Below are 25,628 nucleotides of genomic sequence, written 5' to 3'. Positions count from 1 at the left end.
TGAATCTGTGTGGGATCACACAGGACATTTTTCAAATTTCACTGTCCCCCCTGCAACAAATATATACATTAACTGCAATACGTTGAAGTCATGTAGTCATGTTCCAACTTAAGTAGCATTTTGATAAATCCTTTGTGAACATGGCAGCCTGTTTTAGTAAGATCATGCCGAACATGGTCAAAGCAAATGGACCACTGCTTACAGAATATATGTTTCTTAAAAATCATTCACTCTTATTTAAAAGTTCTATTTCAAATTTAATGCACAACCAGAATACAGTGTACTTTTTCAAAACAGTTTATTGCATCGTATATTTGGTTCCTCTTATGTGTTTGACAACAAGGGGAGTATTAACATTACAACTGAAAAGGATGCTGATCCAATCCTGGGGGCAAAAGAAGTATCCGTGTGTATGTATGCACATATGCATTTATGTACATGTGTGTGTGTGTATATATACGTATACACATATATATATATACATACACACACACACAAATATATACACACATGCACACAAACACACACACTTAAATATATTTATATTAACTGGCCCCCCCCTGTTCTTAAATTGTACAAAGTCTGGGGCCTTTCTTGAAACTGCAGAGTGAGAAATGTGTGTTTTACGTTTATTATTACAAAACCGAAAACAACAACCTTGGCATGTGGAGGAAGCTCCAGAGGTATCGCTGGGTGGGCAGATCCAGTACTGCGCAGGGGAACCGGAAAAGAGTCTGTACACAAATCTTACCGCTCGCGGACCGTCTCTCTTCCACCGTTTAAAAGAAAACAAAAAAAGCTCAGCTGCTCCGCAGTATGGACTGATATCTAATGACGTTTGTTGTTGTGTGATTGTGTGGGTCGTTATAAAGAATCCAGTATGACTGACAAATGCCTGCTTTATTTTTAGAAACTGTTATATATCATGTCTGGACTATTAACATTTCCCAAACAAATAAACAAACCAAAAACAAAAAAAAAAAAACTAAAAACAAAAACACTTCTCTCATTCAAGTTAAGACAGAGAAAAGGAAACTGTAATGTACAGCCATACCGGTGCTGGGGAGGAATAACTGTTTTTTTTTTCCAGAAAGATACTGCTTTGTACATCACCAAATTCAATTTTTACATGGCAACCCATCAGGAGAAAGAAAAAAAAAAAGCAAACAGCATTTGCCATTCATACTGCGACCTTTGACCCCTACCTCAGAGGGGGGGAGGGGAAGTCTTTCTTGGCTCCCGTTAACCGTGTGTCGAGCTCTGCCGTTGGAACAGCAGGCCGACAGACTGGACCACAACCCCGCCACCCCCCCCCCCCGCCACCGCGCTCCTCTCCTTGTGCTCAGGGTTCGAACCAAGCGCCAAACTGCAGGGACCTCCTCCTTCCCACAATCCCCTTCTCTTTTTTTAACGTTTTTTTTTCTTTCAAGGAGTGGTTTTTGGCACACACCAAACCCTCCCCCACACCCCACCCTCCCGCGGTGTGTCCTCGCCTCTATTTATCACTTTCATATTTTTATTTTTTATAAATTACTTTTAAAAACACGGGAAGTAGAGAGAACGTGGTTTACACTTAACTGCTCTGCTACTGCGCCTCCTCCAGAGCTACCCGCTGCTGTTCGTTCAGTCTCCAGAGACTTGCCCTCTTTTTTTGTTTTTCTTTTTTTTTTGAGTGTTTACTGTTTATTTTCAGTTAGAGAGTAGTCATCAGCAAGATTAAAAAACGTAAAATGGCCATTTTTATTCTCTTCTCTGTTTTTTTTGTTTTTTTTTTAAACCATCTCTCTCTTCTCAAATACAATGCCATCGTTATTCAGTCCGGACCTCAGGAGACCAGCAGGGGGCGCCAGGGAGAGCCCCGGCGGCGGGCTCGGCGAGTCTCTCGCTGCTGCTCTCCCCTCCTCCCCCGCCCCGGCTCCCTCACATGTCATTGGCCAGCTCCTCGGGCTCGCCGGACGCGTCGCCGTTGACGGTGATCTTCATGTTCTCCTCGTGGCCGGGGGGCATGAAGGCCAGCGTGTAGGGGAAGAGCTTCTGACACTCTGCGCGGTACCCCTCCACCATCGGCTGCCCGTCGCCAAGGGCGCCGTCACGCAGGCTCGCCAACACTTCCGTGCAGATCTGAGGGGAGGAACAAGAGGATTCTGGGTAAAGGGCACTCCCTCCATCTCCACAGCAACACAAATCAACACCCAGGGGGTGAGTCTACAGAAACGCCTTAGAGTCACTGAGGATGTGTCTCCGGTAGCCATGGTGACGGTCAGAGCTAAAGCTCACCTGAATGCTCCTGTTGTTGAGGGACTCGTCCAGTGAGGTGGCCAGCTCCACGGCCTTCTTCTCCGTGCTGGGGTCCAGGTAGAACATCATTCTGGCAGCTGTGGGGGGTCAAGGTCAAAGGTCAGCCAGGAAAGGCGGAGCCCGTGGAGGAGCAGACAAGGTTGGCGTAGCGCCCCGTGCTCACCTGCAACTCTGTGAGGGATGGAGTCGGAGTGCTTGCTGAGGAAGACCTCGTTGAAGCTCTTGGCGTCGCTCTCGCCGAAGAGGCGGGAGATCTCCTGCTTCAGAACAGTGCGCACGGCCTCCGGGAGGTCCTTGCTCTCCGACACTGCGGAGCGAAGCGGGATGGAGACGGTCAGCGCGGGAGAACCGCCGCGGAGAGAATCCTCACACCTCATTCTGCTCACCATCACGCGTGATATCCCACACAGCCAAACACCTCCACTGCGAGCAACTCACCTCCTTTGAAGAAGCGCACTAGACACTGGTGGAGCCAGGGGTGGTCTGGGTCGATGGAGAAAGCCCTCTTCACCGACTGCAACATCAGCAGGAACTTCTCTGCAGGGAGAGAAGCAGTTAAAGCCGTTAGACTGCACACGCCAGGCATTATGGGAAAATAAACCCTGGTGTATCAGTTTAGGTGAAATCCGCCATCCTCCAACAAATCAGCTGAGCCAGGCTTGTGCCTGTGACATCAAACCAACCACTTAGGAATGCATTCTATGATTTCTACAGGAAGCTGTAATATTGATTTGCCCTGGCACAGTATTAAATGCATCGGTACTGGTGCAGCCGCAGAGAAGAGGCCTTTTGGGAGATGTAATCTGCCTCTTAATCCACTGGATGTCTGATCCTGAAGTACCATAGACTTCCTCCCCTCCCCCCAAACAACTCGACAGCACTCTGTGACATTACGGACGCTTACCTTTTCTAAAGTAGATCTCAAATGCCAGGAGATGAGTGTCTATCTTGTTTTTCACGAGGTTTTTCAAGGGAGTCAAGAACTTGACGGCTTCTTCCAGTGGATTTTCTACCTGTGGAGGTGAAACACACGGAACAAGAGGGGAAAGTTAAACGCCGTGGACTTCCCTCCTCATCGATCTGGTCTTCTGTGGTTCTATGAACTGGGAATTCAGACGGGCAGCATTTTAAATCAACCGTTTACAGAGTTTCCTAAAGATCACAATAAAGATCTAACATTGGGGCACATACAAAAATTAAGAATTTACATTCGTTTATTATGATCATGCAATTTGATCGGGACGTATTTCTTTTCATGTTCTCGTTCTCTTTTACACATCTTACGAGTGCAAATATACCCTCAGTCCCTAATGACTGGCATGGCAACTGGAAAGACTTGGTGCTGATGAACTGTAATATTGTGCAACTGCACGGTCAGCCAAGTGTCCTTTAGCCACATGCTAGTGAAGGCGTAGGTGAAACACCTACGTATTACCTCCAGGCCATTCCACCAATGCCTGTGCAGGTTTAATTTCTTTCCTCTCTGACCTGGACCCTGCCCCAGCCCCGACCACACCTTGGCCCGCCTCACCCCGCCCCGGTCCCAGTCCCACCTTGGCGAGTTTCTCGGGGACGAGCTCTTCCTTGGGCCCGCCGATCTCCTCGTCGTCGTCCTCCTTCTTCTTCTTCTGGTTCTTCAGCTGCTTCTCCTTCTCGGCGTTCTTCTTCTCCTCCTCCAGCTGGGCCTTCTTCTGCGCTCGCCTCTGCTTGTTCCTCAGCTTCTTCAGCTCTTTGTCCGAGAGGTTCGCTGCACGGAGAACACCGTTACCCATGATGCACTTCACCCCGACTGCACCCCAAACACCGTTACCCATGATGCACTTCACCTCCACTGCACCTCAAACGCATCGTTACCCACAGTGCAGTTCACCTCAACTGCAGATAGTCTTTAAAGCACCAGAATGGCCAAGCCCAGAGATTCACAAATCAGGCGACAGCAGGGTTGAGAGTAAATCCTATTTAAAGCGCCGAGAACCATAAAATAGAGGCTTTATAATCCTCTTCAGCCTGTCTGTCCAATCTTGCAAATTCTACCTCTTTATTGCTGAAAAGCCGTTCCACTGTTCGCTCGACTGTCCTACTTCACCGGCCACAGCACCATCAAAACTGCTTTGATCTGAGAGAGCCAGTCTGAGCGCAGCAGTCTGAAAGCACTTTCATCCCAACCTAAAGTTCCTCTCTCTGTGTACAATCCATCTACAGCCTGGGCCTAATAATGGAGACATACTGAAACATGGAGCACTTTTATCCTCTCAGTCAAAGCATTCGGTGAGCCGCTAGATAAAGACACACTTCTGTTTTTCAAATTTATAAGCGGAAATATGACATTTCCTTTTGGTGTCAAGCATGTTATTTATAAACCCCGGAGCTAGAATTCTGGCAAGGTCCGTTCTCCAGCGGTTGAAGGGCTGTGATGTCACAACGACCCCGAACAGGAAATAAGGTAGCCTGCAAGCTTTGAAAGTACAGGAAATGACACGTCCAGAAACCAGAATGGGTACAGGCTTTCTGCCTAGCAACAGCTAGTTGCTAGGCCACGCCGTAACCGGGCGTGGCCTCGCTCACCCGTGTCGGCCTCCAGCTCCTTGTTCTCATTGGTCAGCGGGTTGTCGTGGAGAGCGAGGTAGATCTCGATGGCGGTCCGGGACGCCTTGTAGTAGAAGGGGTGCATGCGCAGCACGTCCTCCAGCTTGAGCAGGTCCACGTAGGAGCGCAGCGTCATCTTCCTCATGCAGTACGTGTGGAAGTCAAACTGGTCGTCCGTGATCTCCACAAAATGCTGCCGAGGGAGACAAACTCGGGGCATTTAGGGACAGGGCGGGGCGGGGCGTCTGTTTGGCACTTAAGCGATCAATTAAAGCAGCTGATTACACCATGAACTCACCTCCCCTTCCAGGGTGTGACCCGTTTCCTGATATTAAGGGCACTTTTTAAGCGGGGACCTACCCTCTCGATCTCGTGGCACTTCTTGAGCGCGTCCCCGTACTTGTTCATGGACTTGTACGCCAGCGCGCACTCCGTCTGGAACCACATGCACTGCATCTCATTCAGGTTCTCCACCGCCGACGCCCCCTCCTGGACAGAGAGCAGACCACACGTCTTTCATTATTACCCGCAATACAGCCAATCACGGGACACAGGGATCAAGTGATCGCGTGCTGCAAGTTACAATAACACCCCACCCCCCCAGGTAACCCCCCCCCTCACCCGGGTGAACTTGGAGCACATGTCCTCTGCCTCCTTCACCATGCCCGCCTTCAGCATGTACTTGGCGCACTTGGAGTTGATGAAGCGGTCGGCCGTGTCCAGCGCCTGGGCCTCGTCCATCCACCGCGCCGCCTCTTTGATGTTCCCCGCGTGCTACCGTGGAAACGTAACATTATGACTTCACAGCACAGAACACCATATACGGTACAGAGGTTACCGTGGAGGCATTACATTATGACATCACTGTACAGAGATGGGGGAGATCTACAGGGAACTTGAAACTAGCTTTAACTTTTTCCGAAAGGACAAAGCGTTTACCACTGGCCTGAGTTTAGGGAGAGGAGTTCTCCGGGACGGACCCTGTCTCCGACCCGTGGAAGAGGGGTACACCGTCTCACCTTGTATATTTTGGCTTTGATGAGGAAGAGCTCGATGAGGGTGGGCGTGCTCTCGATGGCGGTGTTGATGTACTCCAGCGCCAGCGTCTGCTGCCCGATCTGGTCGTAGTGCTGCGCCAGGAAGTACTGCACCCAGAGCAGCGTGGTGGGCGGCTCCTCCTTCCCGTCGTCTGAAAGGCCAGCGCACGCACCGCGCGTTACCGTGGATACAAGGCCCGAAAAGGCTCCTGTCTCCCCCCTGCATCTCCCCCCGACGCACCCCAAAACGGGACACCATGGCCAAGTACAGCGCACCCCCGATTCTGCTCAACCAATGATCCGCTATGGATCTGTGCAGCTGCCCGTAAAGTAATTCTGTGGCGTTCATGGTTTTATTAAGTATCTGAGTATCACAGTACTTCTCAATTCAAACACCCCCCCCTTCTTTGTGGGACAATTTCATTTATGCACGACACATGTCAGTTATTTATAAGTCAAGTCCAGAGATTTGCTGGCTGTGACACACGCACACACACACACACGTACCGTTTTGATTGAACATTCGGCAGACGTTTAAAGACGTTTCATAGCCCACTACTAACTCTTCGATTATGGACACCTGCAGGAAGAAGAGAGAGAGAAACACAGGAAAAATAAATCACAGAGTTCCCGTGTATTCACAAGCAGACACCAATAACCCAGACCTCAGAAACTCAATACAAACACAATGAGGCAAAACTACTGAACAGATCACTGAGGAAAAAACAAGTGACATCACCGCAGTCAGAGCGATAAGCCTGTAGATTCTCATGTTACTTTGTACCCATAGACTGAAGGAACCTGAGCAGGAAAGCAGTGCGTTATGGGTAATAAGCGTAATAATTCCGCGGGACAGCGCGTGCGCTCACCTTCTCCTTGTCGTGGTACAGGGACTTGAGCGTGGTGAAGACGGGCGGGCAGCCTTTGCTGAAGTTCATTCTTAAATACTTATCCAGACACTCGCGGAATTTTTCACCTGAGCGGGACACGGGAGGGGAAACGAGCGATTAGGTCATCACCAGAGGAAACACAAACACGCTGCGCTGGCGCTCGTTCATTAGCCTGGAGCACAGGCCACGCAGGGCCCTGTCGATTCCTATTCTGCATGTTCATCTGTCACCAAGAGGCTGACAGAGGCCGGGTACCTGTAGCAAGCAGTTACACAGCCTGAAGTTCGCAGATATATTCCAGTTATGGGAAAAAAAAGAGTTGGGCTTTGACTACTGAAACAGGGCAAAGAGTTGGGCTTTGACTACTGAAACAGGGCAAAGAGTTGTGTTTAGACTACCGAAACAACAGAACCAATTAGATAATAAGATTACGAGGCCAACACAACAGGAACAGGAAGGCTGGCTAACTGTATAAAGCCACTTCCTGCTCCTCCTACTGCACACAGACCGGTGGGTGTGGAACTGCGGTTATCTACAGTGTGCAGATGTATTTTTGGTAAACGCTGCACAGCCGGGCCTGGAGACGCCGCAAGGCTGACCACAACAAGCAAGCCGCACCCCCGTCGCCCCCCCCCCCCCCCCCCATTACCGCCGCAAGTGTAGCAAAGCTCACTCAATAATTCATTTATCACATTAAACCGGCAGCGGCGTTTCCGGGGGATAGTGCCTGCTCTCTAAATCATCTCCCCTAAATGAAATTACAGTGGCGCACGGAGGAAAGGAAAAAATAAAAAACCCGACTCACCTGACAGGAAGTTGAGGGGAAGCCGACGGGGGACCAGGCCTTTGGGATACTGGACCCACGCCTCCTCGTAGATCTTCTGCCTTTCCTCCACGCTGGCTGGAAGACAGACAGACAGGCAGACAGCAGTCAGAGGCTGTTGATATCAGCTGACTGAAGGAAACCACCAGGTTCGAGCCTCAGTTTTCAACAGGGGGGCCCTGGGGGGGTCTTTGAAGCTACTGTAGGGGGCCCCTGGACACTCTTTATGTGCAATGACTAAAATACAGATTTGGGGAAATATTTTCTTTTTATGTAACCCTTTTTGTGATTGGGGCGCCCTGGGTGCCTTTGATCCTGGGTGGGGGTCCCTGGAGCAGAAAGGGTAGGAGAAGCCCTGGGGGGTTAGAGACAGCTGTTCTACAGCTTCTAGAGCCCAAAGCCGCCTGCGCCCTCCTCCGAACAGAGTGATGTCAGCAGCCCCTGCATATCGCTCTGCAGCTAACCAGCTGGACTCATGCTTCACACGCAGGGCCCTGACTGACCACCAGAGGGCGCTGATGTGCGCTAACGCTGTGAATCCCTCCCTCTCTCCCTGAAGCTGACTGGCTCCTCTCCCTGTGGGCCACAGTAGGCCCAGCCCTCTGTCCTCATCTGATACCAGACTGGATTTCACACAGTGTGCTGAAAAAACACGCGGCTGGCCATTCCAAAAACGGGGGGAAAAAGAGGGGGAGGGGGTAAAAAAAAACGCACAGACTACACCATTTAAAAACGAGAGAAAAAGACAGAGGGCTCAGAGTGAACCTCAGTACTACCACAGTAAAACAGGTAGTTTTTTAAAGAATCGTTTCTCTCACGTCTGAGTACGTTTCCCCGGACGCCGTGCATCTGTAGCTCAAGCCTCAGCTCAGCGCTGTTAATGGAGGATATCGGGTCTCGCTGGGGTCACGCCGGGGTCGAAGCGCCTGTCTGGCGCTACACAAAAGGGCCGACGCTCGATTAACGCTGACCGAGCTGTGGGGGCGTGGCCTGAATGGGAAGGGCTGTCGGCGTTGATGGCGGTAACGAACGACGAGTGGCCAATCAGGATGTGTGGCATAACGGACCAATCAGAACAGAGAGGCTCGATTCTGTAAAGCCGCATGCGGAGAGACTCTGAGCTCCTCCCCGACCTCTGACCTCTCTGTTTCCCGCCTATACCTGTACGCGGGGTTCATGGGCGTTCCCATCTCCGATTTCTAAAATCCCAGCGAATATTCCGCAGGATAAAACACACACACTTTCAGGAAGGCTGCCTCTGCTTCCGCGGAGCAAACGAAACGTAACGCAGGCGCGCAGAGCGACCTTGGGACGACCTCAGCGCGCTGAGGGACGGAGCTCTCCCGCCGGCGAGCCCAAACAGCGGCGCGGGGCCAAGGCTGCTCAGACCCAGACCTACCGCAGCGCCCGTGCGTTTCACCGAGGGGGGGGAACCACGGCGACCGCCGGACACCGGAGCGGCTGATTAATGGGGCTCCCCGGCCCTGTTTGGGCTCCTCGGTAAACACCGGCGGCAGGACCGGTAAAACATCCGCTGGCTTTCTGACAGCAGCACGTCTGCATCCCAGCCGCAGCAGCAGGAGCCGCAGCAGCAGGAGGAGGCGCAGGCCGTGTGAGGAGCCGCTGCTCTTTCAGAGGACGGCAGCGGGAGGGTTGCACAGACGCTTCAGGAGCGGATTTTGGAAGGCAGCCTGGCGCAGAGCTCCTGTCTCACGCACGCTCTCTACACCCAAAAGGACCGGAGCTCTGATGAGCCTCAGGCAGGTCGAGCTGCACGTGAAGCATCTTCCTCCGACTCGTGTCTGTGCGACCGCGATTCGCGAGAATGAGCTCGTCTGCGCTCCCCTGAATCGATGGCGGAGGTTGCAATGGTGAGCACTAGGGGGAACAGGAGGGGGGGGGGTATTTTTTAAAATGTGCGTACCGGGCTTGAGGGCGTTTTCCAGGCCGTGGTAGTAGGACCAGTTCTCCGGGTTGCGCTCCTGCAGGCGGTGGTACACCTCTGTGGCCTCGTCCAAACGCTCCAGCTTCAGGAACAGCTCCCCTGTGGAGAGGAGAGCACCGTCAAACACACCACCAAACACACCGTCCCGTCCGCCAGCACTACACCAGACACATCACAATCACCCACAGGGAGACCAGCGGGAACTGACCAATAGGGTGGCTCTGCCAGAACCTAATATAGACAGCCATGAACTCAGTGGCTGCTTGATGCATTAGACTTTAAGATATGTACACACTTCTCACATGTGTGAGATCACGAATATGTGATTAGAATGTTCTTAGCTGAACATTCTGATGCTGATGTCACAATCACTGCTGGTGACTGAAAGCAATGGAGTTCTAGAACACTGACTTAGAATTTTGAGAAAAGGGTTAATTGTGAGTTTCTCTCAGTACTGGAGCGATGCTCTTTGGCGCGTGTGGTGAAGCGGTTACTGCACCATTACCGGTGCCGTTCTTTCTCAAAGCTCGCTACATCACTGAAGGGTGGAGCTCTGCAATACGTGCTCAGCTGTAATCTGGGAAACATCCGCGTCTTTGAAAAAAGTTCCAAAAAACTAGTTCAAAGGGTTAAGGTGTATATCAAAGAATAATGCTAAATGGTGAACCACCGATAGTATGAGATCTGGGCACTCATTAATGGCAGGAAGAAGGTATGCAAATGGTGCAGGATCCCTTGTTCAGTGAGGGAGGGGGGAGGGGGGGTTTTTTAGGGTGAGGGGTACCGCACCTCGTGTCTCCTCCACCGCCAGCTTGTCGCAGATCTGCTTCTCGTAGGTGATGAGGTGCTCCAGCGCTTCTTTGTAGAGGCCGGCTTCTCGGAGAACCTGGTTCTGGTAGAGCAGCAGCTCGCTGTACTCATAGTCCACTTTGTCTGGAGAAGTCTGCAACACACACAGCCGCACAGGTGAGATGAGCACAGGTGAGATAAGCACAGCCGCACAGGTGAGATAAGCACAGCCCCACAACGCGACCCGATGTCACGGCAACCAGTGAGCCCCTGCAGGCTGCGCGGGGAAACCCTGGGCAGAGAGTTTAGTGCCTGAGCGCAGTTATTCAGCCATGGTGCAGGCAGACTCGAGGACACCTCTTCAGCACAGATCACAGCGCAGGACCCCCACGTCCTGAGGGGCGAAGGGCGGGGAATTGGGGGTACCGCTGGAGAAACACCAGGCCCACCCGACCCGACCCAGCCCGACCCGACCCAATGCGGGCACAGAACCTCAGAGCTGAAGGGAAATACAGGGCCGCACAATTCCAGGAAACCCGGGGCCCTTATCGGGGGACGTAACCGCGGCGACGCGCCATTGTGGCACTACAGCACCCATTCAGCCCACGGGCGCGCTCTCCTGCCGGGGAAAAGGGTTCGGACGTCAGCGACACCGCTTTTACCGCCTCCATAAACAGACAGGACGCGCGGCTCCACCCTCCACAGGGAAACGACCTCGCGAATAGAAAGCGGAAAGGAGCTATAAATAAACCCGGGGGGGGGGGGGGGGGGGGGTGGGGAGGGGGGGTGTTCTCAAAGTGAAAACAAACGGGTGATAATTAGAAGAGGGAGCGTGGGGAGTTTGTGACTCACGCTGTTTTTTGAGTTCGCGGGACCCTGCTGGACAGCTCACCACTGCCTCTCCCACCCCCCTCACACTCTCACACGGGTGTGTGTGTGAGAGCATGCGTGCGTGTGTGTAAAGGGGTGGAAAGTGTAAAACTGAGCACCTCTGCTGGCCAAAGTTGACAATGTCAGATGTGATCGATCAAAGAAAGATCAAACCTGTCAGCGTAAGGAAGAGCAGATCTCTGAATGCGTGGCTCGGGCTTCACATACGAACGCTTCGCTCCCACACGCAGGGAACTCACCTGCTGCGTTTTCCTGAACTCTTCTATGATCTTTGCAGCCATCTCGTAGTCCTCCAGGAGGTGGTATGCTATTGCGTAGCCGATCCACGAGGCTCTCTGGGCCGGCCTCAGCTGCAGCAGCTGGTACCGAGTCTCCTGCAGAGCCAGCACACACAACCATCTGTTAGGGGTCGCGAGGTTGAATCCAGGGTGGGTCACAGCCCGCTGCCCAAGACGCTTTAAAAACATGGCCGCTTTTTTCACAAGCAGTTCAGATGTATGGTATGTGAGACGTATAAGGAGTGACACGTGAAAATATCGCATAAAACTAAACAGTAAAATCTATGCTAATAAATAAATAGGAGAAATGCTCATGCATGGTGGCACTGTGTCTTAGAGAAATGAAGCCCTTGATCTAGCAAAAGCTCAGACCCCCCAAAAAAACCTAAGCAACATAATGTGTGCCTGCAGGCCCCAGGGCTGCAGAGCGGGGATTGAATGGCTCCATGTTTAAAGCAGCGGGGATGAAAGATTCTCTGAGAGCTTCTGCTGAGTCTCCTAAACTAGCGAGCGCCGCACCAGCCTGGCCTGGGTCCAGCGCCGCTACGAGCTCATTACCCCACTAGAGCAGAGCAGAGCACGCTAGCCCGCTACAGCACACGCGGGGGGGGAGAGAGAGTGGAAGAGAGTGAAGAGCACGGGAGATTGGAGAGAGAGAGAGAGAGAGAGAGAGGGAGAGAAGGAGAGAGAGAGGGAGTGGAGTGAGAGAGTGAAGAGCACGGGAGATTGGAGAGAGAGAGAGAGAGAGAGAGAAGGGAGAGAAGGAGAAAGATTGTAGAGGGAGGGAGTGACAGAGAGAAAAGGAGAGAAATGAGAGAGAGAGAGAGAGAGAGAGAGAGAGGGTGGGGAGAGCAGTGCTGACTCATGGCATCAGGCCTGGCTTGGTGAGCAGAGACAGAAACGCTCAAAGCTGCTCAGGCCATCAGCCACCGCGCTGGCCACCGCGCTGGCCCCCCCCCCCCCCCCCCCACCCCCCCACGTCCGCGCTAACGGCCTGGCCCCCCCGCGTCACGCACGGCCCCCCCCCCCTCCCTGCCTCCCCATCCCCCAGAATCCTCCCTTCCAGCGGGCAGCCTCTGCACATCTGCTTCTAATCTCCCTCACACACACGAGCGCGCCGCTGCCGTCCAGCCAGAACGCGCCGCACAGATCCGATCTCCTCCCCCAGCGCACGTGTAATCCGTGACAGATGAGATCGCTCTCGCCCGATCCCACCTCAGAGCACACTGCATGTGCTGGGCTGTCTGAACCAATCACAGCTCCCGATCCCACCTCTGAGCACACTGGATGTGCTGGGCTGTCTGAACCCATCACAGCTCTGATATCAGCGCTGACATGCTTCACGGCCCGTTTCAGAACCAGCGGCAGATTCTGAGCTGAGCGGCGGACTCCACCCCTCGCCGTACGGCAGAGGGACAGCGGGCGTGACGGTGAACAGACAGCAGGGCGGATTTCGGCTGGAGCACAGGGGGCCAGGAGAATGGCACTGCCACGGGCCCTTCCGCTATGGCAAGACGTCTGGATGACATGGAACTGGGATCCCTACCTGGCCTGTTCTCTTTATGATGTCACTATCTGGGCCTGTTCTCTTTATGACGTCATTAGAAAGGGGCCTGTTCTCTTTATGATGTCACTATCTGGGCCTTTTCTCTTTATGATGTCACTATCAGGGGCCTGTTCTCTTTATGATGTCACTAGAAAGGGGCCTGTTCTCTTTATGATGTCACCATAAGGGGAGTGCCTGAGACAGGCACAAAATTAAGCCTTCCTATTGGACCCAGGGTGTACTGTTCTACCCAAACGATGAATGCGGACGGTGTGCAGGTGGGGGGGAGGGGTCAGACACTCACCCTGTACCCCTCTAGGTCCCGCATCTGGATCTGTAGGAGGGAGAGGTCTCTCAGGATCTGCAGATTGTCTTTGTCCCACTTCAGTGCGTTTCTGTAGCATTTGATGGCCTCGTCGTACTTCTTGTCCGACCTCTGCAGCAGGCCGTAGACGTGCCAGCCTGAGGGGGTCTGTGGTTAAGGAGAAGGCGTCCGTCCCGCAACCCGAAACCCCGCCCCCCTGCTAAAACCCAAAACACCGCGGGAGGACTCTGAAGGGCACTCCTCCAAAAACAGCAGAATTGATTTGACCCTTTTTAGCTACAAGACAGTCAATACAAAATGGCCATATAAGTAGCACAACTAGGCTATATATATAAAAGCAACTCAAAGCACTCCTTACACTCTGCATCCTACAGAACCTCTATGGTACCTCTATACCACAGTGTCATGAAGGTCCGGCATTGAGAAATCCCTCTTAATCTCAGTGGAAGATCTGTTTTTTTCTCTCCTGATGTCCATGCAACCTAACTTTTTTTGCAGATGAAACGATGCAAACTCTGGTGTCTGACAGCCATTCCTACAAAGCACCCAATGGCATCTGAGTCTGCAGTACAGAAGTATCCGGGCCAGCATCCTTTTAATTCATAGCACAGTATGGACCCTTGGTGAACTGTAAACGCATTTTAGCATGTGGGCTTATCTTTGAGTAACGCTCCCCCCCCCCCCGTGTTCCAGCTGCTATCATCACAGCCCCGAGTCTGCGGCAGGATAAACCCGCCTTATCGCCACCCAGAGCAGATTTCGTACCCCCCCCCCGTAGGAGGGACCTGAATCTCAGCAGGGCTCCGCCCACTGCCAGCTCAGTCGTCCCCTGCGCTGCCGCGCCACTGGCCGGCTCTCCGGGGGGGAGGAGCCTGCTGTTAGGGGAAGGATACAGACGTGACTCTTGAGGTCGTTGCGAAGGCCTCGCCGGACCAGGTCATAGGCCTCCTCCTTCTTCCCCAGGCAGTTCAGGGTCAGCCCCTTCATGGCCAGCGTTTCTGCAGGGTGGGGGGGGAAGAGGGAGGCGGAAGTGTGAGGGCGGGGCCTCTCTGCGGTGGGGGCACGCTCCCCAGAAAGGCGCTAGAAATTTACTCTGCCCCACCGTCGAGATGAAAGCATTTTGAGAGAACGTGCAGTTGAGATAAAAGGGCTTTTTAAGAGGCGCGGGAGTTTCCCAGATTACAGCAGAGCACTTACCGCAGAGCTCCACCCTTCAGTGATGTAGCGAGCTTTGAGAAAGAACGGCACCGGTAATGGTGCAGTAACCGCTTCACCACACGCGCCAAAGAGCATCGCTCCAGTACTGAGAGAAACTCGCAAATAACCCTTTTCTCAAAATTCTAAGTCAGTGTTCTAGAACTCTGTTGCTTTCAGTCCCCAGCAGTGATTGTGACATCAGCATTAGAATGTTCAGATCACATATTTGTGACCTCACACAGACGCGAGGACATGGTGTTCAGAATAAACAAATAAACAGGTGGTTTTATATTCAAGCCATTTAGCCCCGATGCGTACACACTGAAGCTGTAATGTTTGGCTGGGCTACACGCATAATAAACACGGTTAACACCGCTGTTGTTTTCTATCCATTAGTGTGAAACGGCACGCTCTGGTATTACAGATCAAGCGCACAGAACGCTAACAGTGTTAGCGCCGGTCGGCACAATGGGGACGATGACAGAGCTGGAGCGTTTCGCATTCAAAACACATTAAAATGCCTTTATTTCTGCAAGAGCCCACAACCCCTACAAAGGAGGGGAATTATTTTATTGGCACAATCTATTTCTCCTCTCCAGAAAAACGGCAGCTAGCACCCAGCACAGCCGTTAACTGCGACATTGTATACGATGTTCAGGGCTGCGTTTCCAACATCCCCGCGAGTCATTAACACGACTGAGCACCTGCAGTTACGCGCACAGGCCTCAGGGCTGCGCCACTGAGAGGGCACTGACTGCTGCAGGGAATGGGGGCTCCACTGGGGGTGAACAGTGTGGTTTACTGTGACACAGAAACACGCACTGTTCCTTCCCCAGAAGCCCGATCGGTACCTCAGCCCACTGCTGCCCCTGGACCCCGGCCAACGGGTGTGGGGACGGACTCACTAACCCGAATTAAATCCTTTTGCTCTGCGATTTGTTTTTACATTGTTTTTACATTTACATTTGGCAGACGCTCTTATCCAGAACGACAGCTGGATACATACTGAAGCAGCTCAGGTTGAGCATCTTGCTTAAGGATACAAGGGCTGTGTCCGACCTGGGAATCAAACCTGCAACCTATTGGTTACAAGCCCAGTTCCCTAACCATTATACAACACTGCTGATGTTATCAGTAGGAAAAAACACACTGTGAGTGACTGGAATCAGACAGCTTTCAGACCCATTCTCCAACATGGCTTCCGCCAGCGTGAACCCCTCACCATCACCATCACCCCACTGCCCCCCGTGGGCATCCGTCTCCCACCAATCACACTTTACCTCCATGCTCGGCAAACTTGGGGTTGGAGAGGATCTGTTTGCAGAATTTCAGCCCATTTCTGTACTGCTTGTGTTCGTAGCATCTCTGTAGAGGGAAAAAAAACAATAAAAAACACGAATATTTATTATCACGTCCATGGTTTCAGTACAGTGCAGACCAAAATCACAGCGACGGGCATTGCCAGGGGCATTAAGGTGCTGCTGATGGGATATTGCAGTTAATGGCGGTTTGGATAGAGGAGGATGCCTCACGCATTAAGCCGAAGCTTCCAGCGGTAGCCGAGTTGGCGTGCGAGCTCTTCTCCTGACAGCGTTCAGAGGCCGGTACCTGCCCGTGCGTGCACACTGGTAATGCCGCAATCACCTGCATTTTCTGCCCAAGTTAAATTTAGTCCGTTACACAACCTCCACGGCCAATTCTTCCGGGTTTAAGGGGATTGGGGAAAGCTAGCCGGTGGCGTTTGATGTCAGTAACGGTAATGCGCAGGAGACTGTTTTCAGAGAAGTGACTTGTGCGCTCAACACGTCTGCGTTTAACGGAATAAAGCTACACTAAGCCCCGTGATTCCTCCCAGCTCCATGCCAGATAGTTTAAGCCACAGAAAGGCAAACCTGGCCCTGCAGTTAAAGCAGTCTTCTGCTCGTCACTATGAAAAGTGTGCCTCCTAGACTGACTAGACTCACTGTGAGAAGGTCATTTGGGTAACTAGAATGATCACTTTCTGGCAAAACCTCAGACTAGATATTTCACAAATGCAAACACACACACACACGCACAGAAATACACGCACGTGCACAGAAATACACTCACACACATGCACAAAGTAACACACTTACATACACATGCACACAAAAACAGAAATGCACTTGCATGCATTCATGCACATACAGAAACACACACACACACACACACACACACCCGTGTGTAAACACAGAAAGGCAATCGCAGCCTTATCCGTCCGTGCTGGAAGGAGACGTTCTGACTGACAGATTACGATAGAAGAATGGAAAGGGCAAAAAACAAAACTCTTCTCCAGAGGAGAGGACCTTTATCTGAAGGCAGCTCACTTTAACCAGAGGACAGGATGTTTATTCAAACGTGCGCCATAAATTTGGCGGCCATGTTGGACACACCGGTGGAGATCAGGGAATGCAAGACTATTTGTAAATGTTTTTCCCTGGAAGAATAACATTTTCAGATTGATAAAGCTGCACAGATATCATGTCAAAGTCGCTTAGACGCAAAAGCATAAGATGTGCAGTAAAAGGCAATGACAATCTAAGCTGAAAAAGGTCCTGTCGTTGTGACTGCACACTGGGCTCTGCTCCCTCATACTTTAAATTTCAAACACAGACGACCAGTCAGGATGGGCCTGGTCTTACGAGAAGCCTGGGTCTCGCCTGTGGAGACGATGGGGACAACGCTGCAGTCGGGCTGGAGCGAATGGACAGGGGGGTCTGGGGATTCCCGGCCTAGCCCAGGCGACAGTTCAGATCGGAGCCACCTCAGTCTGGTGAAACGTGTGGCAGCCGTGCCAGTCGGAACCGATGCTTTTTCCATCCATACCCCCTCTCCTGTGCACTGTGACAAAATCAGAGACTCAGCTGGGAGCGCTAGGCTAACGGCAGCTAGCGCAGGCCCACACGGATGGAGGGAAATTAAGCAGGGAGTGGCACCGCAAGCTCCAATGGAGGGAGACTGTTTGTGCTTCTACATTAATAGCCACTTAAGCAGAAGAAAGAAAGGACCACTTTCTTCCGGGATTGCTTCAGCGCAGCGAAACGACAATGCAACAGGAAGCGCCCACTTGTAACACTTCTGATTTTCGCGTACCTAATGGAAAACATCATACTGCGCCCATGGCAACATCAGTACTGAAACGGTGGAGACAGAAACACGTGTTTGTTTCTGAAAGCAGATTTATGCTCATTCTCTGAGTCTGTCCCTCATGTTGCAATACAACAGCAGAGCAACCCCATGATATCATGAGCATAGACTTATTCTGTCCCGTCTGAAATTAATCAAGGACTAAGCTGCAACAGACCAAAAGCATCAAATGACTAACAAAACCACAAACCTCTGCAGTTATATCAGATTTTGCAATTTGATTCAGCCATAACAACATTCAGGGTATAAAACAATAGTCAACTGGAATCACATTTTCAATACATTATACCTATGCCAGCAGGAACTAATATTCAAACATAACTTTAGCTAAATATACTCCCTCAACATAAAATATGAAAAGATTTATTTTAATGCAACACCCCCACAGCAAACAGCCTATGCTATCAAACCTCCGTTTAAAAACGGTTTGCTTGCCAACATTAGAATACAGCAACAGTAAGCATATTTTGCTATAAGACGCAGCAATTTATGTTTGCCAACTGGAACACGCTCTAATAAATACAAAGTTAAGACGATAACCAACAGACCTACCCATCAGACACCTGCCCTGAGGAAAGCCAGAATTAATGTCTGAGAGGCACAAAAACGCCACAGGACTGAGCCTTTATCCGGCTATGACAGCTCAACGGTGAGCTACACCTCTGGGACGTCCTCCAAAACTTACTGCAAGTCCCGCTTTGGAACTCTGCACTTAACACAGAGCCCTCTCAACGTGCCAACGTTCAGCCTGAGCCATCTTGCCCCGCCGTTTGACAGGATGACGGTCTGTCCTGGACACTTTCTGACGAGTCGTCACGTTCAACTGTTGCCGGTAAATAAAAGAAACGTCTGCAGGTCAAAGCGGCCAATAACGACCAATGAAAGGGCAGATGGGTGTGGTCTGGGAGGGGCCTGAGGGATTGATTGATAGGTGGGTGCAGTGATGTAAAAAAAACAAAGGCAACAATGTTGGTTATGGCGGTAATTTCACACCCAGTAAAAAAAGGTGTCATAACTCTTTATTTACAGTGCAATAGTACAGGTGCCAGCCTGCATCACGCCAGCACGACAGCACTGGCCACTCACAATCAATAACTACCTCGTACTTCAGAAGCATTTTATTAGCAGGTCTGTTTCCCTCCTCAGCCGACCCTGCAGAACCAGGGAGACGGCTGCTGACCAAATACAGAGCAATTAAAAAACACAAAAAGAGAAAAACCATACAGGAGTCATCTTCTGCAGCTCGTCATTCTGTAAACAGGCCACTTCTCAGATGTGTGCATTTAACTGAGCGCTACATTCTGCCGTGCCTTCAGCGTCAGACAGGGAGACAATCAGCCGCTCGCTTCCACAATGAAGCCGTTTTTAAAGCCCGTGGAACAGGCCCACAGCCCAGCGCTCTCAACAGACAAAGAAGAGGGAGGAAACTGCTCGGGGAAAAAAGTTTGACTCCGGCACGGAAGGGAGAGAGAGAGAGAGAGGCTGAAGGTTGGAGTCTTCGCCTGAAAGAGGCCACTATGCAGCAGAGGCTTCCAAACACAGCCATCTGTGACCAATAAAAAGCCACCGCCACTCCAGCGGTATAACCCCTGCAGAAGACATCCGAACACGGGCCTCAGAAAGCTGAAGGACGACAGCAAATGCTCCGGACCGGAGGTTTAACGATCCACAACCTTCACAACGTTCAGGCTGCACCGCGTGGTGCCGATACATGTACAGAAATAAACACACAACTTTCACTCCAGTCAGTTCTTCAAATGTGTACCAACTTCCCCCAGAAATCCCTTTTTTTCCAAGCTCATTACAGACTGCTTCTATGTTAAACCAGGAAAGAGTACATCTGGCACCCTTAGAGCAAATTCATATAAAGCAGAATAAAGACAGTGTAGACTGTTCTGCACAGCTTATCGTCTTACTTAAACACGGCGTGACCCCCTAATTCAGCCCAAGCGGCCAAAACCGGGCGGCGTTTCTGAAGCTCACTTCCTGGTCTTGTTGAGAGACACTGCTCACTAGTGCCAGTGCAGTTGGCTCCTGAATAGGCGTTTCAATGTAAAGCAATAGTAATGTAATGCAATAGTAACAACTTGGCCAAAACACAAAGTCAATATTTGTTTTCCCCACAAGAAAATGTAGATGCAACAGGTGTTTTTTCTTTGTCTAATGTCTCCCCCGATTTGTTAAGTTATTGTGTTATTTGGACATGACTTTAATATGTTGTGGTTGAATCAAGGACAGCGTCCCTGCCAAGTCACTGTATCTCAAGTGCTTAGTTGACAGCCAGACTTCATGCCCATATAAGGCCCCCCCCTCCCCCCTTTCCCTACTGCACTGTCTCTGGCTCCAAGTCCTACAACATGGTGGTGCCCACAAACTACACTTCCCAAGCTTCGAAACACTTTTCACCAAGCCCATGGAGAGTCAATGGGTGATGTAACAGTGACTTGGTCCATATTTTGTTCTACAGCCCATATGATTCAACCACACAAAACTTTAAAAAGTGCATGCCTAATTCGAGTACCTACAGACAGGCCCAACTGCTGGAATCACACGGTAACTCTGGCAGAAACTGGCAGAATAAAACAGTTAAATACAGTGCCTAAAGGATACACTATGAAGGAAAAGTTTCAGTGTGTGTAAATGTGCTTGCTTTTCATTTACCGTTCTGATAAAACACAATAGTATCTCTTCTTAGAAGTGCAAACAGAGGCCTGTATAATTTCTGTGCGTTCAGTGAACAATACGTCACTGTAACTGTGGGGCTGATAGTCTTACCCATGAAAGGCCAGAACTTCACAACTGAATCTGCTAAACGAAGATTCCTTTGTGCACTAACTTCAGTTCGCCATAATTTCATTTTCGGTATGAAACTGCTCTGAATTTAATTCCTCCGATTTAAAAATGTACAGCAATCAGACTGAAAAGATTTCAGGCCTGTTTTTACATGCAGGATTCAAGACTCTGAGTCCCCTGTACAAGACGGTGGCAAGCGCCAGACAGACAAAACCCACCACAGAATAGCGTGCATCAGTGGAAGTTGGTTAATATCAGGAGCTGTGCTTTTGTTGGATAAAACATACGGAGCACAGAATAAACCTGCCGTTCCACCCCTTCTGCAGGTAATATGGACCGGGCCAGGTACCTGTGCAGGGCCAGGTACCGGTGCAGGCTCGTAAAGCTCAAGAGGCTTTTCAGTGTCATCGTCGCCTTCGTCCCTCGTGTCAAAAGCGCGGTCTGGAGTGCAGCCATGCTACAGCTACAGCTACAGCTACAGCCATGCTACAGCTACAGCTACAGCTACAGCCATGCTACAGCTACAGCTACAGCCATGCTACAGCTACAGCTACAGCCATGCTACAGCTACAGCTACAGCTACAGCCATGCTACAGCTACAGCCATGCTACAGCTACAGCTACAGCTACAGCTTCTCTTCAGTGGGGCGACATAGCTCAGGAGGTAAGAGCGGTTGTCTGGCAGTCGGAGGGTTGCCGGTTCGATCCCCCGCCCTGGGCGTATCGAAGTGTCCCTGAGCAAGACACCTAATTACTCCCAATGAGCTGATTGGTACCTTGCATGGCAGCCTTTCACCGTTGGCATGTATGGGTGAATGAGAGGCATCAATTGTAAAGCGCTTTGGATAAAAGCACTATATAAATGCAGTCGATTCCATTTACCATATTTACGATTAATAAGCTTTAGCTTGCATTCTGTTTCGGCTTTTTAAAAGCCAGTAACACCAGGTAGGCACATTCCTGATCCTGGTGCTGGGGCGGCAGTGTAGCACAGTGGGTAAGGAACTGGGCTCATAACCGAGAGGTCGCAGGTTCGATTCCTGGGTGGGACACTGCTGTTGTACCCTTGAGCAAGGTAATTAACCTCCATTGCTTCAGTATATATCCAGCTGTATAAATGGATGCTCTGTCACTCTGGATGAGAGTGTCTGCTAAATGTCTGTAACACAATGTTATTTTGCTTCTCTTCAGTGTAATAACCCTTATCTTCTTTTTGTTTGGATGATGTTTCGGTAAACTGCTTTTTAAAAGCCATTAATACCGGGTAGGCACATTCCTGTCGCTGAAACAATGATTTTATATTTGTCCAATCTTTTTTTTAATTGGGCAAATATAAAACTATAAGTTGAGGAGTAGTCAATGATATTTTTTTTCTGGCTTAAAGCTGAGCCTTTCAGTGTTTTTTTATAGTGCTGTGTGAAATCTGTATTACAAACAAAAAAATTAATAAAATCTCTTTTGATTTCCTGCTGAAGGCAGACATTTCATCACGTCGCCTTCACACATTTGTGTCAATGGCGGTCAGAAGGGAGGCCAGCGATCAGAACGAGGTTGGCGCAGATTTGCATCTGTAGCCATTAGCGACGCGCCAGGAGCCGAACATCGGCGGCGTTAACGCGCAAAGATCGCCCGGTGGAAGCGCTCGCGCTGTCAGCTCCCCTCGCTCTGCAAATCCTGGTAAGACCACAGTGATAAAAGAGCGGCTTCTGCGGCTTTGTGCTACACAAACGCATAAGCAAACAGGCCACCGCGCCATATTTCAGCCATTCAGGTACTGCAGGACACACATATTAGCTTTATAATATTGTTTATTTTTTATTTACATACAAAACACAACGATTCCAGCTATATTTCAAAACGAAAGCGTGCACATTCACTGGTTATACTTTGCCGTTTGACAGCTTTGTGCAGAAAAGAATACTATTTAATTGCTGTGAAAAGAATCATACATTTGAACAATCCACTTTTTCCAATTAGGGGCCGACAAGTTAAGAAACTGACTAGTTAAATTAAACTTTTACACAAAGTGAGAGTTGCAGTTTAAAGACTGAACTTTTAATTTTAATGCCGATTTATACTATTCGTCATTTTAAAACTGGTTTCAGATTAGTTGATATATCACAACCAAAATGGAAACAGAAATTATTAAATGCAAAAACTGAAGGGCGAATGTCAGAATCGGAGCATGAACTTCTCATCTATCACAGGTTATTTCTGTCTCTTCCGACATATAAATGACATACAGATTTTATAATCTGAATGTATGTTAGCGGGCATTATGCAAATATCATAACATTGTCTTTGCCTGTACCCGAAATCTCGGGAGTAACCACCAGGCCTGTGTTGAAATTTCCTATTTTTCCAAATCACAGGTAAGCAAAAGTAAATGAAATGGCTTCTGTTATGAGAGGAACAACAATGCACATTTAAAACCCTGTGCTGGATCAATAACAGACACGCAGATGCACTTGAACACCAAAATAACCCCCGTGCCTCTTCGGCGCACCTGATACTCCGCATACCAGAACAGTGCACCGTAGCGGGCACCACCGGCCGCACTTCACTTCCTGATCAGCACGTGCTCGCTACCTTCAGCTGGCGCAACCAAACTAGTGAAGCACTTGCAACTCTGAAGGAAACGGTGGACACATGACCTCACAAGGACAGTAACAAACCATTAATACAATCCCCACTTAAGTTATGAGAGTACCTTTCACCCAGTCTACCTTTCCTCGTGCAACTTAACAGCTACTTAGATGTATAACGTGCAGAGCATGTAACAGTAGAAAAACCGTGGAACAGAGTACAGTACTTGATAAAGTCGCCTAAAAAAGATACCATAACCATAGTCGATTTTGAATACCGCATGCAACAGATCTCACAAATGGAAGCTGGCTGCATGACAGCATATATACAGATATTGGCGGTTGGAAAAAACATGGTGCCATAATGACTTCGTGCCTACTAAATAGCTCCCACTTTCCCTCCATATCAAAGACAGCCATTTGAAAAAACTACAGAATCGATACATTTGTTGTAGGAGTACCGCTGAAATTCACGGACTACTTGACACAACTTGCATTACAGCAGTAAACTACATTTGCTATCTTGCCGCTAATTAGGCAGGTTACAATTTATCAACAAGGCGGACGTCAGTCAGGGCAAGTTAATATAGCTAGCTAACGTAGCTAGGTTGTACGTTTTCCTAACAGTAAAGTTTGCTGGTAAGACTTCCGACAAAACTGGAAGCATCTGCGTGACATTTCCAAGACAGGCCTTGCTAGCAACCTGTCAGTCTCGGAAGTGGCGTTTCTTGCACTTGGCAAGTAACGTTATCTACCTGCCCCGGAGAGAGACATCTCAAAGTTGCGATTCGCTAACGTTACCTCGACTGCTCCTTGCTATGGAAGTTTGCGTTAATGTTGGCAAACCATGTTTGTCATTTCCAAAATGTTAGATTCCGATTAGCAGTTTGCTAACAGCCTACTCATAAGGCGAATAGGATTGGTCGCTAAACGCGCCGTGATTTAGCATGTGTGGCTAACGTTTGCTAGCTAGCAGGCCTAGAAATCTGTCTCCATCCACAAAATTAAATTTCAACTTTAAAGATTAAATAAAGGGAAATAACGCTTTTGCAACAACATACGTTGGTGCAAAAGTTTAATTGCCATTCAATTAAGGCATGCAGATAGCAAGCCAACTCCAATCCTGAGTATTCCCAAAAAATACTATGATTAACTGGTCGGCAAGCTAGGCGATTTTTGCGTTGACAACAAGCAGAATAGTTATTCAGCAAATTCAAAACTGAAAGTGTGCCGAAATGAGTATTTCACTCTGACAGCTACCTCGCTAACAAGCTAACCTAGCCGGCCGGCTAGCACAGGCTGTGTGGAGCCCTCGCACACCTAGCGTTAGCCTAGCGGCAGCGCTAGCATCCCCAACGCACCGGTGTGGAGCACCTGACACAGCAACAAAGCAAATGTGCTATGTACGCAATTTAAATTCAAGGGAGAATCGTTGGACAGTAAGTTAATAGACAGTTGGTTAGCTGACCACCAGGCCCACAAATGAAAGGCTAATATCAACCAAACACTACTCGTTTTAATCTCACGATAGACCCCGAAATCGTTAGCCAGCCACGGCATTAGCCACACAGTGCGACAGCATAATGCACAATTTCGTTGAGCAAGCTACTTATGCTAGCCATCGAACCATCTTACTCTCCTCATGGTTTCAGCAAGACTTTGCCAATATCAACGCAACAATTCACCAGGATTTCCACGATCATCCTTCTGTCGGTGCTAGCTAGCTACCTAGCCAGTCAGCTAACCAATACCAAGCTAGGCCGGCGGCTGCACACAGACTGTTTTTTTGCCGAGAGGAAAAGCAAGGGATCGTGCAACGGGTACCGGCGGTGGAGCGGTCTCCCAAAAAGGTGGCCAAGCTAGTTGGCTAGGAAGCTACAGCCAGGTTATATACTCACCAAAATCCTCTTAAAGAGAGCGTTCTCCTTAGGCGGCAAAGTGACTGTCGGCATTGTTCGGGTCACAATATTTCCTTTAGCTCAGCACATGTGAATTACCACTATGTAAGTCTCTCTCTCCCTCTCTCTCCCCTTGTTCTCCGAGTCTTCGCTCTGGCTCGATCGCTCCCTTTCGGGCTCTCCTATCTCACGTGGTGACTGAAAGCCCCCTTCTGCCCAAAATGGCCGATTCACTTCTCCTCCGGGTCAAGCTGATCTCTGCGTCTGCGTCGGGCACCCCTGCGTTGAAGCATGCATTCACCAACACTTGAGCTAACACTAGAGGGCGCATGTAAGCGTACCGTCCCTTTTGTTGTAGCCAGAATCTGTTTCCCTATGCCCCTGCAAGTGTCTTAAAATTTTTATTAAAAAATATTTACATTGTCATACAGGCACAATTAAAGTTACATTCATATAAAAATAATATCTCTGAACAGCGAGTGATCTTCAACAACATTCTTATGCAAGAGATTCTAAGTAAAGTCAGTTCTTGACTGAGCATTATACAATTATTGGGCCTTTTTAAAATCACTTTAAGACT

At 49.8% G+C, this 25,628-nt stretch overlaps 1 protein-coding gene across 1 annotated transcript; it reads right to left on the bottom strand.

The window, feature by feature from the left end:
- Positions 1-281: 281 nt before the first annotated feature.
- On the bottom strand, positions 282-25,305 carry naa15b (N-alpha-acetyltransferase 15, NatA auxiliary subunit b). Its single transcript, XM_035418975.1, has 20 exons — positions 25,049-25,305; positions 15,886-15,970; positions 14,302-14,406; positions 13,388-13,545; positions 11,499-11,633; positions 10,369-10,522; positions 9,559-9,678; positions 7,617-7,712; positions 6,791-6,897; positions 6,429-6,501; positions 5,904-6,073; positions 5,506-5,658; positions 5,245-5,373; positions 4,864-5,077; positions 3,852-4,045; positions 3,203-3,311; positions 2,737-2,835; positions 2,462-2,605; positions 2,278-2,375; positions 282-2,121 (listed from the first exon to the last, which is right to left on the bottom strand). The coding sequence occupies exons 1-20, from the start codon at positions 25,100-25,102 to the stop codon at positions 1,921-1,923; spliced, it is 2,598 nt and encodes an 865-aa protein (XP_035274866.1). The 5' UTR covers positions 25,103-25,305; the 3' UTR covers positions 282-1,920.
- Between the last annotated feature and the right edge of the window lie 323 nt (positions 25,306-25,628).

Source organism: Anguilla anguilla, chromosome 5 (assembly GCF_013347855.1).
Source record: "Anguilla anguilla isolate fAngAng1 chromosome 5, fAngAng1.pri, whole genome shotgun sequence".
NCBI classification, from domain to species: domain Eukaryota; kingdom Metazoa; phylum Chordata; class Actinopteri; order Anguilliformes; family Anguillidae; genus Anguilla; species Anguilla anguilla.
This window is presented reverse-complemented; position numbering and strand designations above follow the sequence as displayed.